General features: G+C 38.3%; 1 protein-coding gene across 1 annotated transcript in view; it reads right to left on the bottom strand.

Annotated features, from left to right (window-relative positions):
• Window positions 1-16,085, bottom strand: part of LOC126271988 (non-lysosomal glucosylceramidase) — a 243,901-nt gene that overhangs the window by 173,073 nt on the left and 54,743 nt on the right. The window contains exons 2-3 of the mRNA XM_049974464.1: window positions 11,132-11,220; window positions 6,620-6,800 (exon numbers count right to left, since the gene is read on the bottom strand). Of these exons, the coding sequence (XP_049830421.1) occupies window positions 6,620-6,800; window positions 11,132-11,220 (270 nt within the window). The remainder of the gene's footprint in view (window positions 1-6,619; window positions 6,801-11,131; window positions 11,221-16,085) is intronic.

Genomic DNA, 16,085 nt, shown 5'->3' with positions numbered 1-16,085 from the left:
AACAATGTCAGTGAGTGCTAACCGTTCTGCGCCATTTTTGGACACTCAAATGTGGAGGAGAGAAAAGACAGACCAAACACCCTGTGGTAAAACACCATATTAACACTGGGTATCGTTCATGAATTAGCCAGAGCACTCATATAGCATTTCGTTGGCTAAATGATGCATAATATGGGAGAATGTGGAGAAGATGCTGCAAGTTGAATACAACGAACCTTCATAGAGTCATTGGCCCTCTGCCAGGGTCCCAAGGAAGGCACGCGTGTTACAAAAAAGAAGGTAAACCGTCTGCTGCACACTGATGACACCCTAGACTGCATGAAAGTAGCAAAGTAACTCTCAACTAAGGCCAGGCAGGCAGGCTGTTGACAAATCGGGGTGGATGAGGCTGACAAGGGAAAAGGCTGCCTTCACAAGTCCTTATGGACTCTATGAATTCAAAGTTATGCTGTTTGGAATCTGAAAAAGTGCTTCTTCATTGGCCAAGAAATAAAAATCTTGGGGCATCTAGCAAATGGTGGAGTTCATCCCAAGCCAGACAAAATGATAAGAGCAATCACAAATTTCCTGACACCTTAGCAGATTTGTGATGTGCGGAGTTTTCTAGATATGTGCTCGTACTACTAGAGATACATAATGGACTTCTGCACCAATCTACGTCCCTTGTAATTACAACTGCAGGAAGATGTTGAATTTTCCTGGGACAAGGAACAAGCAAGCTCTTTCTTTGATCCTAAGTCAAGTCCTAGCATTTTATGACAAGACAGTACTTCACACCAGTGCTAGAAGTTATGGGGTGAGTACGATTCTAGTAAAAATTCAGGAACATGCTGAAGAAATGATAGCTAATTCTTCCGGAGCATGCTACAAGTCTAATAGGAAATACTCTATAGCTGAAAACAAGCGTGTTGCAGTTGTTTGGGAATCGATCCATTCTGGTAGTACCGATTTCAAACCATTCAATGTTGACACACTCCACTATTCTCTATACTGGCTGGCTGGTCTGAAATATCCAATGGACCAACTGCTGAGATGGGGACTGAGGCTTCAGGAGTACAGAATCACACTGATATACAAGAAAAGGGTTATAGGGTTGTAAGGAATTCTGACTGCCTTTCAAAGAATCCATTGGCAGAATACACCAACATGGGCAAAATTTCAGCTATCACTGCATTAAACTACATTGTTGCTAACAGAGGGAAGATCCAGCATTGCTGAAAACCACAGAAGCCTTGAGGAATGAGGAACCAACCAAAGGAGATTTCCAATTAATAAATACAACCCTTTATAAGTGGAAATATGATCTGATGGGGCATAATGGTTGCTCATCATCCCTGTTCATCTACAGCTAGCTATCCTGAAGTTTTTGCACAATGTTCCAACACCTAGTCACCTGGAATTCATGAAGATTCTAGACAGAATTAATGCAGTTTTTATTGCATTAACCTTTAGACCGCAGGTGGGCAACTGACGGCCTACAAGCCAAGTCTGGCCTGTGATTGGTTTCAATCCAGTCTGTGGAAGAAATTCCAAGTGAAGCTAAAATGAACATTTCCCGAAGAAAAATAAAAAAAGAAAAGGAAAAAAGGGAAAAAAAAGGAAACACGAGGGTTTTGACAAATAATTTGTTAGTGTTTCATGTCAGAAAGGGGTGCAATTAATATCTTATTTCTACCAAATTGGAATAGACCTACTGGAGAGGTTTCCAAAGTTAACAAATGAGAATCAATGGATCACAGTCTGCACTGAATATTTCATCTGCTATGCTGTCACCAAAGCTGAACCAACTGCTAAAGCTCCAGAAATTTTGGGTTCCTTGTAGAAGACATCATTTTGAACCATGAAGCACCCCCTTGTGACAGTCTCTGACTAGTGACAAGTTTTCCAGTCAAGACTTCTATCAGAAGTAATTTCACATGGTGACATCATCCACAGGACATCAACTGCCTAGCATCCATAAACAAATGTCTCTCAGCACACTCTAATAATATGTTGTCAGATATGGTGCAATATATGTTGATGTCTAACAGAGAGATTGGTATACACTGCTGATCAAGACAGTCACATTTAACACGGCAAAGCAAGACATTACACACCTTACACTATTTGTTTTACACCACAGTCATGAGGTTGCAATGCTAATGGATACACTGTGTCCATTTCAGCCAGATACACATCAATCATTGTGACAGTTTTAAGATTTCATAATTATGTGCTAGACACAGGTAAAATTACAGATGGTTCCCAACCAAAATGAGTGCAATAGCTCTACGAGTAAAATTAAAAATTACGATAGAAAGCACACACATGCGAAAAAATCGGTACTTATTGTGATACTACTTGCCTGGCATATTAAATTATTAAAAACAGTGATAAGAAGCGTGAACACTGAAAAATACAAAGATAAACGTGTGTGTGTGTGTGTGTGTGTGTGTGTGTGTGTGTGTGTGTGTGTGTGTGCGTGCGTGCATAGTATCAACTACCAACACTGAATATATGCAAGAAAAAAGGATGTTCTCCCACTGTTATTGTGAAAAAAGTGCTGATAAAGGAATAATGTGTCTAGAATATGAAACAGTTTACAACTATGAGTGTGCAAATGTTAGTCAAAACCAAAAGACTTGGTTCTGTTTGAATTTCTGTAAAGAAATAATGCACAAAAAAGTGAACAGCAAAGACACTAAAGACGACATTATAGTGTTTCTATTACATGAAGTTGGGGGGTAAAGCTAAAAAATGAATTTCAACAACAAAAACAATAGTATGATACATATAGTCAAAAATGCCAGAAAACTGTGCGAAGTAGTGTTGAGTGCATGGAATGCGGAAACATATTCAATTTTCGATGTGGGAAAGCAGATACCTCACTAAAGGGACAACAGATAATCAGAAAAATCTGTAACTATGATGAATGTAGGTCAAAAACTATTAGTCTTAAAATATGTACCATACTCTATTATAATGGACCTGAAGATAATGAAACTCACTCAAACACATCTGAAGCCAAACACAAGAAACAGAACAACATGGATTGTGGCACAAAAAGTGCACATGCATTTAAATCATCTAATACAAACCAAATCAAAAATTCTTGTGGCAACCCACATTAGACGATGCCTGCTTTGAAACTGAGTACAACAAACAAAATAACAAATGCAACAGATAAAGAACAAGATGGAACACAGAGTCAAGAAATATCAAGAGAAAAAACAACACACATCAGAATCTACTCTGTTGATTTTGGAAGAGAGGTTGCTACAAAAACAAAGACCCTGACAACTCAAAAAAAAAAAAAAAAAAAAAAAAAAAAAGAGTAAAATAAAATAAAATAAAATAGAAGGCATAGCGAAACCCAGAGCAAGATTCAACGAGATCCTCACCAAAATTGAAGATTGCAGTACTCTGTCAAAGAGTGACTTTGTAGTTCTTATAGGAGGTGCCAATGATGTATACCATAATAAAACAGCTGCAGCAACAACAGCACTGAAGACAACACTGGGCAAGTTAACATATTATTTAAATTACCTCATCACTATGATTTAATTGAATCATCATGTGTAAATAGAGAAATAAGCAAAGCTAACAAGTATTTTGAAACAATCTGCAAACAGTTTAAAAATGTAATTCTTTTAGATATTAAGGAATGTTTTATGTGTAACCATCAGCCCTCTGACAATTGTAACTGCTCGAGAACTTGTCATACCAAGCCATAGTGAAGGCCTAAGTTGATTAGGAAAACCACTGCTGGCCCAAAAAATACTTAGAGTGGTAAATAATAAATTATCTTGTAACACCAATTTAGAACATACATATCAAAACTCACAACCAAATCAGGGAAATGTATAAGGCTGAACACGCTTGAAATGTGTCAGACTTGGTCGAAACAAAGAGCTTCAGAATGCAATACAAAAAACACACTAAGTAAATAATCACACTAAGCCCAATGCACACAATGTACCACCTTGCAGCAAAAATGAACTACTTTTGTTACATATAAATGTGCAAGCCCTAAGAAACAAAGTAGTGAACTGTAGAAGTGGCTGAAGGAAATTAAGTGTGGCAGTCTCTTTGTGAATGAACATTGGATTAATAGTGCAGAAATAAGCTTATTTGTACCAATTGGCTATTTACTGGCAACAAGCAATTGTAGACCAAACAATGCCCATGGTGGAGTGTCCATTTATATCAACAAAAATTTGAAACTAAAATATTCAATCATAAACCTCACAAGCCTGTCTGTTGAAGCATCTGCCTTGGTTATACACACTCAGAAACTCATTACTGCAACAGTTTATTGACCACCAGCTTCTGATGATGAGATATTTGCAGAAAACTCCCTTAATTACACTTACTGACTGCCAAATGTAAGGAATATAAAACATTTATCACACGAGACATCAATATAGATTTAAGAGTAAAGAGAAAAACTGGTACACATCCTAAATATCTTAAGATCAATGAATTACTACAGCTTAAATGAAAAACCGACCAGAATGGAGGCATGCCTTGACAGTATAATTATCAATGTTTGAGGAATCAAGTACAGTGGGATACCACCAAATTAGGACTATTTGACCATGATGGGATATGGCTCAAAATTGGAAACCTGACACTTGATGATACTAGGATGACACCGAGTTCTCAAAGAAGAGAACACTAAAATAATTAGAAATGTATTGAGTAGAATAGAATGGGCTAGAATACTAACAATCAGCAAAGATATAAATGAAAGCTTTTCTGCATTTATATCCAACATAAAAAATACATTGGACAGTAAATGCCATCTTATTACTAAGAGATGTAACCCTAGCAATATGCATAAACCACAGTATACAAAAAAGTGGTACATCCCACACCTCAATAAAATCAGAATCCCTTTACTCTTGCTGAAGGGCAAAATTGAAAGCAGTCAAGAAAACAAGAGTAGATATATAAACTTAAGAAAAATATACAAATCTGAAATTAAAGCAGCAAAAATGAAAGCAAATGGAAGAGTATATTTTAAATTCTAAAAACAAATGTAAAGCTGCCTGGAACATAGTTAAAAGTGAGATAAACATGGAAAAGGAAGAAATCAGCAACCCAATTAATTGCAACACTCTCAATGAACAATTCATAAATTCAGTAAATGCCCACGTACCAAAAAGTGATGATTTAACTGATACGGAAGCTTTTCTTTTGCAATCACAGAAAAAAACAGATGAAAGATTTAACTGGAGTAGAATATCTGCTGCAGATACAAATAACTCTGTAAACAAGCTTAACAGAAGACTACTATGGATTCAGTACCTTTGTAATAAAAGCTATAATCAAGGAAAGCAGAACTCCGATGGAAGATGCCACTAAATTCTAGTTCATTTTCAGCCAAGTGTCTGGATACTTTTGATCACATATTGTATTAAGCCTGTAAAAATGTCTTATATATTGATGATTTGACCATGATCTCCACAGGTGAGAGTATGCAAGAGGTGGTAAATAAAAATAATGAAGTTTTTGAAAAATGTAGGATGTGGTGCATTGCTTACTAGTATAAACAACACAAAAACGGAGGAAATTTATTTTAATCTGAAGGCACAGAAGGAAGAGAATCACAGTGTCAAACTACTGGGACTAAAATAGACCAAAGGCTCTGATGGGATGGCCATATAAGCTAACCAACAGGCAACATTGCCGATATGATATTCCTGCTGTATAAAGTCAGATGTTCTCTCAGTAAAAGTTTACTGATGCTTTGCTACTATGCATTTTTTCAGTTACAGCTACAATATGGGATTGTGTTATGGGGTAATTCGACAGGTACAAACTATGTATTCAAACAACAGGAAAAAAAGCAGATGTATACAAGGACTGGGTCCAAAAGAAACCTGTAAGGAGCACTTCAGCCTATTAAATATAATGACCCTCCCAAATTTCTATAAGTATAACTGCTTAATATGCACAAAAGAAAATATACGACAATTTACACAGAGAATGAATTTACATTTGCACAGCACTAGAAACAACTGCATGCTTGATATACAATATTCTAGGCTGTCACTGACACACAACAGTCACAAACACCTAAGTCTAAAGTTATAAAATAAACTGCTACAATCAGTCAAAACCCTCACCTTCTTTAAATTAAGGAGGTTAAAAATAAAGCATACTATTCAACTGAAGAATGTCTTGGAGGTAATTTGTAAGGAGTGTATAAAGAATTAAATATGTAACTATCATCAACTAAATGTGTAAAACTGTGTAATTAATTCCTGAATGAAATAAGCAAAGAAATAGTGTAACTATCATTAACTAAATGTGTAAAACTGTATAATTAATTCTTGAATGTAAACCATGTAATTATTATTAATGAAATCTTCTGATTAGTAATAAGTTTATGTACTTATGTATATATGTAAAAAATTGGTAACAACTATACTTTTACGAATATGTAAAATGTATTTTGACAAAGCCAATTGCATGGTAAACATGCTGAATGGCTAATAAAAAAACATATAACATAGAAAACACTAACTGTGTGTGTGTGTGTGTGTGTGTGTGTGTGTGTGTGTGTGTGTGTGTGTGCGTGTGCGTGTGTGCGTGCGTGCGCGTATGTAAAGAAATTTAAATCATTAAAGCTTACCGGCATGATGACAATACCTTCTGGTACAATATCTTCTTGTCTGTAGACTGTATGGTAATAATGAACTGATTGGCATGAACTAATGCATATTCGTAAACACCTGGCTTCAGTTGGTATCTACAAAATTCTCCCTTAAAGCCACGACCAATTGTTCCACAGCCAATGCCACCCAAAGGTACTCCTACAACAGTAAAAAGGAGCAACTGAAATAAAAACTGACACTCAGGCAACAGCATCTGCAGCTTTCCAGCAACAACACTGAAAAGTTCCAGGTAGTATGAAAAAATACTGAGAGAGAGAGAGAGAGAGAGAGAGAGAGAGAGAGAGAGACCTTATCTGATGGTCAAGAACACATTCCATTTCTTTATCATGCACCTGTCTGCAAGTTGTCCCTTCCGTCCTCCCTATCATTATCAACATGAATACTGAAAGCCATTCAAAAATCCCAAGCCCTGTTTCTCCACATCTTGTCAGTCTGTCCAAATAAATATTATAGATAAATAACAATTTTTACACTTTAGATAGCCTATACATTTTATACACAAATTCTTCCTCCAGTACAAACTACATCACTTTAGATGGCCTATACATTTTATACACAAATTCTTCCTCCAGTACAAACTACATCACCTCCATCCACCACAGATCTGTTTTAGTGTTTAAGCCATCGGCTGTAAACTAACTAGGATGTCTACCTGTAGTTTTGTGGGTATACCCTTTTATGTTTCTTACATATTTGACATACATGCATTCTTTTTCCAGTCACCTGGAACTTTCCACTCAGCGATAGATTCATAATAGCACAAGTTAAGTATGAGGTAATTTGGGTTCCAGCTGGACCAGTGACTTAATTGTTTCAACTCTTTCAGCTGTTCTTCATTGCAATCCTCCAGCACAAATTATAACATTACATATATTTATCTTCTTCCTTTCCTGCCATGTCTAGCCCCCATAGGAACCAGTCTCTTTTTTTTAACACACTGACTGCCATGAGGCCACCAGCAACCACACCAAATCCTCTTGCCTGACACAATCTTCCACCTATCAGCAGCTGCAGCAGAGACACACACCTACCACCCTGTGCCTGGCCAGGCAAGGAAACATCCATCACTGTGTGTGACAGTCAAAGTGTTAAACTTCTTTCACACTGTGTGTGTGTGTGGGGGGGGGGGGGGGGGGGGGGGAGGCAATTGCACATGCACTCATTTAAACATTTAAATAACTTATCTGCTGTCTGCTGCTCAATAACTTAACTTTAGACTTCAAGATTTTCCGATTTTCTTTGTTCACTGTGTTGTTATTACTCTGCTCTGGCTCTTTCAGTATCATGCAAGCATATCGCCAAGTATTTCTGTATTAATTATTTCATTAGTACCAGCCAAACATGGACGAGCACTTTAATTGAAGAGTAACCTTTTTCTTCCCAAATGAAGGAAGTACCTGCACTTAATGTTCTCATATTACCTCTTACCAGGACAAATTTAGTCTATATAATTTCTATTAAGAACTCCTGTACCAAGCTGTGTGATTCTGTATATGTGGAATCAGAACATATTTTGAATTTGATCACTGAAAATTACAGAATTTTCTATTGAATGAACGAAGAGAGCATCAAATATATTTCAAAAGTTTTACCTAATGATCTCAACATGTTACATTACAGTGTAATGACTATGAATAATATTTCAGATTTTTCTGAACACCTGTTTTCTTTATTTCTGCAGCTTTGTGAATTTCTGTCTTGAGAGCTCATAAATACATCTGTTCATATTCATTCTTGTTCTCGCTATTTACCTCTTTCTTCAGAAGTGTGATATTGCAATTACTCCCATTTTTATTCATCGCACACATTACCTTTTTTTCTTTTTTAAGAGAGTCAAATTTCATTCTAAAAATAATAGGTCCCCTTTCAAATAAAAACAAGCAATGATGAGGCCATTCCCCAAATGTGAAACCCCAAATGCATTTTCTGAATACATTACTGGAGCACACTATAAATAAATTACTTTATGTCTCCATTACATATGAAATGTCAATAACTGCACAACAATATAACAAGTAGTACTTACCTGAAAAAGTTTTTGGGCAAAGAAGCCAATCTCAACTACATAACAACTAACAAGAAAGAGTGTTCCTATCCATTGTAATTTTCTTTTCTCTGTGTATTTTCTATGAATTCTCTCACAAATTTCTGTAATTAACACAAAAAAATATCAAAAACTAGACGTGGTTTGGCAATGTTTGTTTCTACATAAGCCTTACTGGTTTGTCACATGGGAACATTTATTTCCTTAGTGGTCAACTTACAGGAACATATATCTATCAGTTGCACACGACAACAACCTATATAAACCATTTGCCTCACACAACATTCAGCAGTGAGGAAACAATGACAGCCATCAAAGAAATGAAAGCAGGCAAGGCATCTGGTTTTGACAGCATCCCTTCATAATTCCTAATTCGCAGTAGGAAGCATGTAAAAAATGGCTAGCAGCTGTCTTTACGATATTCTCCAAACTGGTAACGTACCCTGTGATTTGAAAAGAGCAAAAATCATAGCCACCTTAAAACCAGGTAAACCAAATGACAAACCACAAAGATATCGACCTACTGCTTTACTTATACACTATATAAAAATTGTATAACAGAATCAGCCACATAATTTTCCAAAACTTGCCTGTTATTATGCCGAAACTGGGGCTGCACCAACCAGATTCTCTGACTGATAACTTATACTGAAGCAGTATTCCAAAAACACACAGAACACTTCAATTTTGTGTATAGATCGCACAGTAGCCTCATTACTGCATAGACGTAAGGGGTTACATTCAAACATTTAAGTCATACCATGTCTTAAAACTGAAAACCTCATCACTGCTATGTTAAGTAAAAGAAGCTTCCAACGAGTAACAAGATGAGCCCTCTAACAAAGTTTGATAAAGGCCTCCCACAAGAATCAGTGCTAGACCCCTCTTCTGTTTTCCCTGTATATAGCAGACATGACTAAGACAAATAGTGGAATAAGTTCTAACTCAATGTACAAATAGGGATTAACAATATCGCCCAGCTATGACTGTGGTGCAGAATGGCATATTTTTCAGTGCATCCTATGTACGTACCCAAATCGATCCAGAGGAGTTCCTGTTAGGAACCTAGACATAAGTTGTGTATGGTCAGCAGTTGGATATAAGCCTGTGACCTGTGCATTGTAAATATTGTAATTTTAATCAATTTATAGTCATAAATTTCTTCCCTATCTGTTAAACATATTTATATGTGTTATTAAAGAAAATCTATTTCCTTATGTGGTGTGATCCTAGGCACATGCTAAATAAATAAATATTCTCCTAGACACAACACCTGATCCTAAAAGCAGGATGCTACTCAGCATTTTTCTGCAAGTGTACTCTTGCTGTTGTAAAAGTCATTCAACAGTTTTAAGACTCTTTAGAAGTCAAACAATGATTTCTTATTGCTAAAGAGACCTTTCTATCCTCCTCAGGAAACAGTATCATAGCTTTAAGGGAGTAATGTCAGACTTACAACAATAACTCTTACGGGAGAAACATGATAGCAAAAGTAGTAAACATAACATGACATGACATAAACATGATATCAGCATGCACCGAAGGACAGTGAGTGCGGAATTCAATAACATTACAAAAGGGTGAAGTATGCACCACTGGATATACAGAAAAAAGGGCTGTGTCGCATGCAATGGAACAAACATCGTGCAACCACGACTTGCCACATAATTGAAGGGTTGAGCGGGTTACACACACATAAGCAAGCCTGAAAATATTGCTAAACTGCTGTCAGAAAAAGTTTTCTTCGGACCCAATTTGTGCAGAATACACGTACAGTGCCGTAGCTATGCAGGTAGTTAGGTGTGTGTGTGTGTGTGTGTGTGTGTGTGCGCGCGCGCGCCCGCGCCCGCGCCACTACGGGCCTTCTGCATCACTCATTACTTAATCACCAGACTACAGATTCAAAACTGTGATCTTTCATCCACAGCCAGCCCTATGAATTGCATCCATCATTCTTTCACCTCTGCCACTGTTTCGACAGTCATGAAAAAGAGTGAGCTGCAGGGTGGTCTAGAGTCGAAGTTAAGCTATTGGTCCCACTATAACTGGCTGAGTAACTCAGTTCTGACATCAGAGAAATGCAATGACATACCATCTCTTTAAACATCATAGTGTTCAAATCGGTCATTGGATTAATGACAGATTTATCTTCAAAGATTTTTCAATTGCCATATTTACACTGCACTGCCCCAATTAGCACAAAGTTAAAATACAATGAAAATATAGCACTAAATAATGCACTGCTAACCGCAGTTCTACCAAATGTTTGTATTTTGATAATCACAGGAGCTGAAGAATATATTTACCACTTCTTCCATTAAACATGCTTTTAAGTAATTATTTTGTGAAATTTTTGTATATTTCTTTTCAATATAGTCATGTGAGCCAGTCAATATTGCTGAAAATGCAAATAAAGCAAACTAACCATATATCTGTCTTCCTGTCACCATCTTCAGGTAGTCCATAAGAGGTTTCCTCTGAGCTCTATATATCTTCATGACATACCAAAGATAACTGAAAATAAAAAGGGTATGAAGTTAAATAATGGCATAAAATGAATTATGTAATACTACAAATCAACTGTAAGGAACCAATTACATCCTCTGTTTTCCTCTTTATCATAATCTTATCATAATGTTGGTGTCCATCAAAAATAATGAAAAACTAATTTTCTGCTATTCTTTCAGACCTCTGCAATACAGAGGAGTCCTTGAAGGCACCACCGACCCAGCAGAGATCATTACATATGCTCAACTACTCAATTCATCCACTCGGTCATTGAAGGAATGTTAACAGCTAGCTATTGCCAGTCTGTTTTCTGTCTGATATACAACAAACATCAAAAAATTTCCAGATGGACTTGCTAGTTAATAACACTTACTACCTTTCTTACCTTTAGCAGAATTTTGGTGAGATTAGTTTTCTACTGGCTAGTTACTAACATTGACTAGCTCACTGACTTAATTTTGCTGTCTCGCCAAGAGCACATAATTACAGGCTATGTACTACATTCTGTTCAATTGGTTACTTAGTACTTTCCAAAATTTAATAAGTTTTTATGTTTACTGCCAGGAAAGTGATGACAGATGAGTCACAGAACACCACCATCTTCAATTGTGATATTCACATATGACAGGACTTAACAATGGCTGTATATCTGAAAGCGTTACAACAACAACAGACAAATGGAATGATGAATATGTGGAAGAACATAAGAAGTACCAAGGCCAGATGTAGCACACAATTGGCTACACCAGTCCCTCAACCACAATTCACAGCAGTGGATCAAGCACCTCCTATGTATTCAGCGTTCCATCCAGTAAAAGATGACAGGTGAAGGTACAAGTAACTAATACAGCACTTCAAAACAGATAAAATAATGGACTCACTGAGGCATCATGATTATTTTTCTCTCCTGAGATCAGCCAAAAGGACTTCAAGATGTGCTGTAGAGAGATTCTGCAGTACTGGTAACAGTGTCAACAAAATTTCAAGAAGTGTTATACTTTCAGAAATTGATTTTAAGTTTCCAGCATATGCGTAAGTTAGCATATCATTCATGGGTCGCAGACCTCCTACACATTTCACTGTAGTTCAAAACTGTTATATCAGAAAGCCTGGTAAGAGATATTAGAAGCAAAGGACCCATGACTGGAAGAAGTGCTTAAAAGACCTCCAGTATTTGAGTTAGCAAAGTCATTTAACAGTAAGTTAAAAAAACAAACTGAAATTGGAACAATGATTCAATGTGATCACACCAAGCCTCACCACCACCACCACCACCACCACCACCACCACCATCCTTGTTAATTTTAGTTAGAAGAACAACAGGAACAGAATCTGGTTCATCATAGCACTGCAGAACAAACAGTCTGATTCCACTGACCGTAGAAACAAGCATGAGCTTCAAGGTACAAAACAGCTCTGTCCTTGGTCTAGACTGTTTTCAGAGTAAGTCATGTGAGGCAAGATTTTCCATTTATCATCTCAGTATGTCACTCCTGCCACAAACATGATTACACACCAAATCTCTGAAGGGTCAAGTTATTGAGTCGACAATCAACTGTGTTATTGTCATACATTGTTCCTCGCAAAAAGAGCTGCATGCATGACATGGCAGATTGTGATCATTGTAGGCAGGCAGGTAGATTGTAGCACACATAAGGAACGGTTACATTTTCAACTCTGAAGGTGCACTAGGTGGCCATAAAATCTGTGTATTAGTATGGCTTGAGACTTCTGTGGTTGTGAATAGAAGTGTCCAGACATCACGGCATCAAGTTTTACAGGTCTTGGATATCATCCTGTGATACCCCATCCCATGCTACTTGCAACTCAGCATGCAGTTCCCACACATTGGTTGAATGACATGGCATACTCCATAGCACTCCATACATTCTTGATCAGGGAGAGATCAGGTGACATGACTGGCCGTAACAGAGTATCCACAACTGCAAGGCACACTCTGGAGGTGCAGTGATACAAGGATGAGCATTGTCCTGTTGAAACTGGGCATATGCATTCATGAATGGCAGAGCCACCAGTTGCCTGACCTCCTCCATGTGCCGTGTGGCTGTCAAGGATCCCTTCAGCAACACTAATGGTCAATGAGCATCTTATGATGTCACTTCCATACCATCACACTAGGCTGGCAGGATGTGTGATGGCAGACCACGAACTGCTCTTCATGACACTCTCCACAGTGCTTCCAGACACAGACCCAGTAGTTGTCCCCTCCCAGGCACAAGTAAACTCATCACTAAAGATGACTCGGTGTAAATCTGCAGACCCCATGTCTGTCACTGTTGACAACAGGCTAGTTGAACACAATGCATAATGATTCATGGGTGACAGTGACAGGTTCTGTAATGGTTGGTGTGCAAAGAGCCCTGCATCATAAAACTGTCTGCTTGTGGTACTAGCACATGTGGGATGTTGCACAGAAGGCAAGACAGCCCACTGAATAGCACCTGTCCTTGCTGTTGGATCTGTTCAAGCACCGTGGACAATACATTTATCCTCCCTCCTTGTGGTGCTGGCCAGATGTCCAGATTCTACATATCACACATTCATGCCTTCCGGAATTCATTGCTACCAAAAATGGGCAATGGTGGTGTCCATATGACCATTGTGGTGCACAACACGAAATATGACCACCCAAATTCCTGCAGCACCTCTGAAACTCATCTAGCTGGGCAACTCACTAATCAGTAACAAACATGTCACTTAGGAATAGTGACAAGTGCAGGTGGTGATACCCACTGGCCAGCACTGCTGTTTGAGAGTCCTCTTACATCAACTGGTAGACACAGCATCATGGCCCCACTCTCATGCTCCTTGAGTGCACAGCTGACCATGCCAAAATAATCAATGGCATAGCTGATAGTGTTTACCATACCCACACAGTTTGGTGGATCATTCGGGCCTTCTTTTTTGATGATCAGTGTACATCACAAAGATAGAGTGACGAACAGCACATTATATCATGGTAGCCACAGATCGCAAACACTTACTGTAACCCCACTTACTGTAACTCTTTGAATTAATCAATAGAAAGTGTGAATCCAAGAATATGTAGTAACATTAATCAATGCAGATACATACCATGATTACAGTTGTTTCAGAAGTGGCAAAGCAGCACTTTAAATCATTTAGTAAACAAACAATTCCTATCAAAGGAATGTTTGTGACCAAGGTCATGTACAAGAAAATGACTCAAAATATCAAATTTTTAGTAGTGGTACAAAATGAAAGTTAGCTTGTCAACTTGTTACCAGACAAAAAATATTCGCCTTATGGAGAGGTACATCTACACTTGTCCTAAATATGCAGCAACTTCACCAGCCAGCTCTGATAGCCAATTTCTTCGCCTGGCCCACTCTCAGAGAGTCCTTGTAGCATATTCATGCAGAGTTAGTTATGTCCTAACCAAATTTCTAACCATCAAGGGTATGTCACTTACAACTGCAACTTATAATGGGCCAAATTCAGTGTTACACGTCCAGACCAACAGGCAGGCACAATAGATAGTGCAGTGGTAAAAACAGCGATAAAAATAGTGGAACAGATCCCTACAAAAACTTCACTGAATCTATTATTCTGTACATATTGCACTATGCCACGAAAAGACAAAAGTCTCACTAACATACTCCATGGGAGCCAACCGTCAACCTTGCAGCATATCCTAAATTCCTATCAAACACATGCAGCGCTCCCCAATTCTTGCTTGGCACTCTGGGCACACACTTTTTCAAAAGTAGCATGCTAGACAAAAGGCGACCAATGTCTGATGATGTACACTACAGCCATCACAGAGGGTACTCTTCAGTGTCATTGAACCTGTAACCACGGTGATGGTGATGACCCAACAACCTAGGGTGATTGCTACCAGAAAATGTACTGTTGGACATCTCATGGCTTTCTGCTAGAATATACTGCAAACAGTGTGGGGAAAGCAGCCTCATTTCACCATTGGGGATATTATCTCATATGAGTTGGTTCACAATTGGTACATGCTGTCAATAGGAAAAGTTTATTGGGTGGTTCTTAGGATGACTCCCATAACTGTGTCCACTTAAAAAGCAGACACAGATGATATATCCATTCAAATGCTGTCACCCATGACAATGTTCAAGAACATGATACAGCACTGTTTTTGTTGGGATCTCTTTCACTAATTTTATCACTTGTTGCTTTCGTCTCTGCACCATCTATTCCGCCTACCCATTGCACTGGAAGTTAACACTGAATTGGGCTCATTATCAGGGTGCAAAGTTATCTGTTCCCCACTACCCCACTGGCCATCAAATACTTGTGCCTCTCATAAGGAGGGATTCTGTGTTCAATAATAATGCTTTTAGTGACAATGAACCTCAGAAGCCTTATTCATGAAGACACCCTCAAGAGACAAAAAATGGTTCTGAGCACTATGGGACTCAACATCTTAGGTTATAAGTCCCCTAGAACTTAGAACTACTTAAACCTAACCAACCTAAGGACATCACACACACCCATGCCCGAGGCAGGATTCGAACCTGCGACCGTAGCAGTCCCGCGGTTCCGGACTGCAGCCCAGAACCGCACGGCCACCGCGACCGGCTCTCAAGAGACACCTCGCTGCTAACAGCAGTACCACTGCTGACTAAATGAAAGCAGGACATTGCTGGGCCATACATCTCACTCTCTCATGTGGTTAATGACCACAGCAGGCAAATATCAGCAGCTCAGTTTTCTTCCTGTGAATGCTGTGGACATCAGGACATCAAACACTTGCCAGACAGATCCATTAGTTGCCACCACTATCTATCTTTGAACCACCATTGGTCTTCTGCTGGGAATGTTTTGTACAAGCTCTTTACTTACCTTGGCTCAGCTCACCA

Source organism: Schistocerca gregaria, chromosome 5 (genome assembly GCF_023897955.1).
Source record: "Schistocerca gregaria isolate iqSchGreg1 chromosome 5, iqSchGreg1.2, whole genome shotgun sequence".
In the NCBI taxonomy this organism is placed as follows: Eukaryota; Metazoa; Arthropoda; class Insecta; order Orthoptera; family Acrididae; genus Schistocerca; species Schistocerca gregaria.
This window is presented reverse-complemented; position numbering and strand designations above follow the sequence as displayed.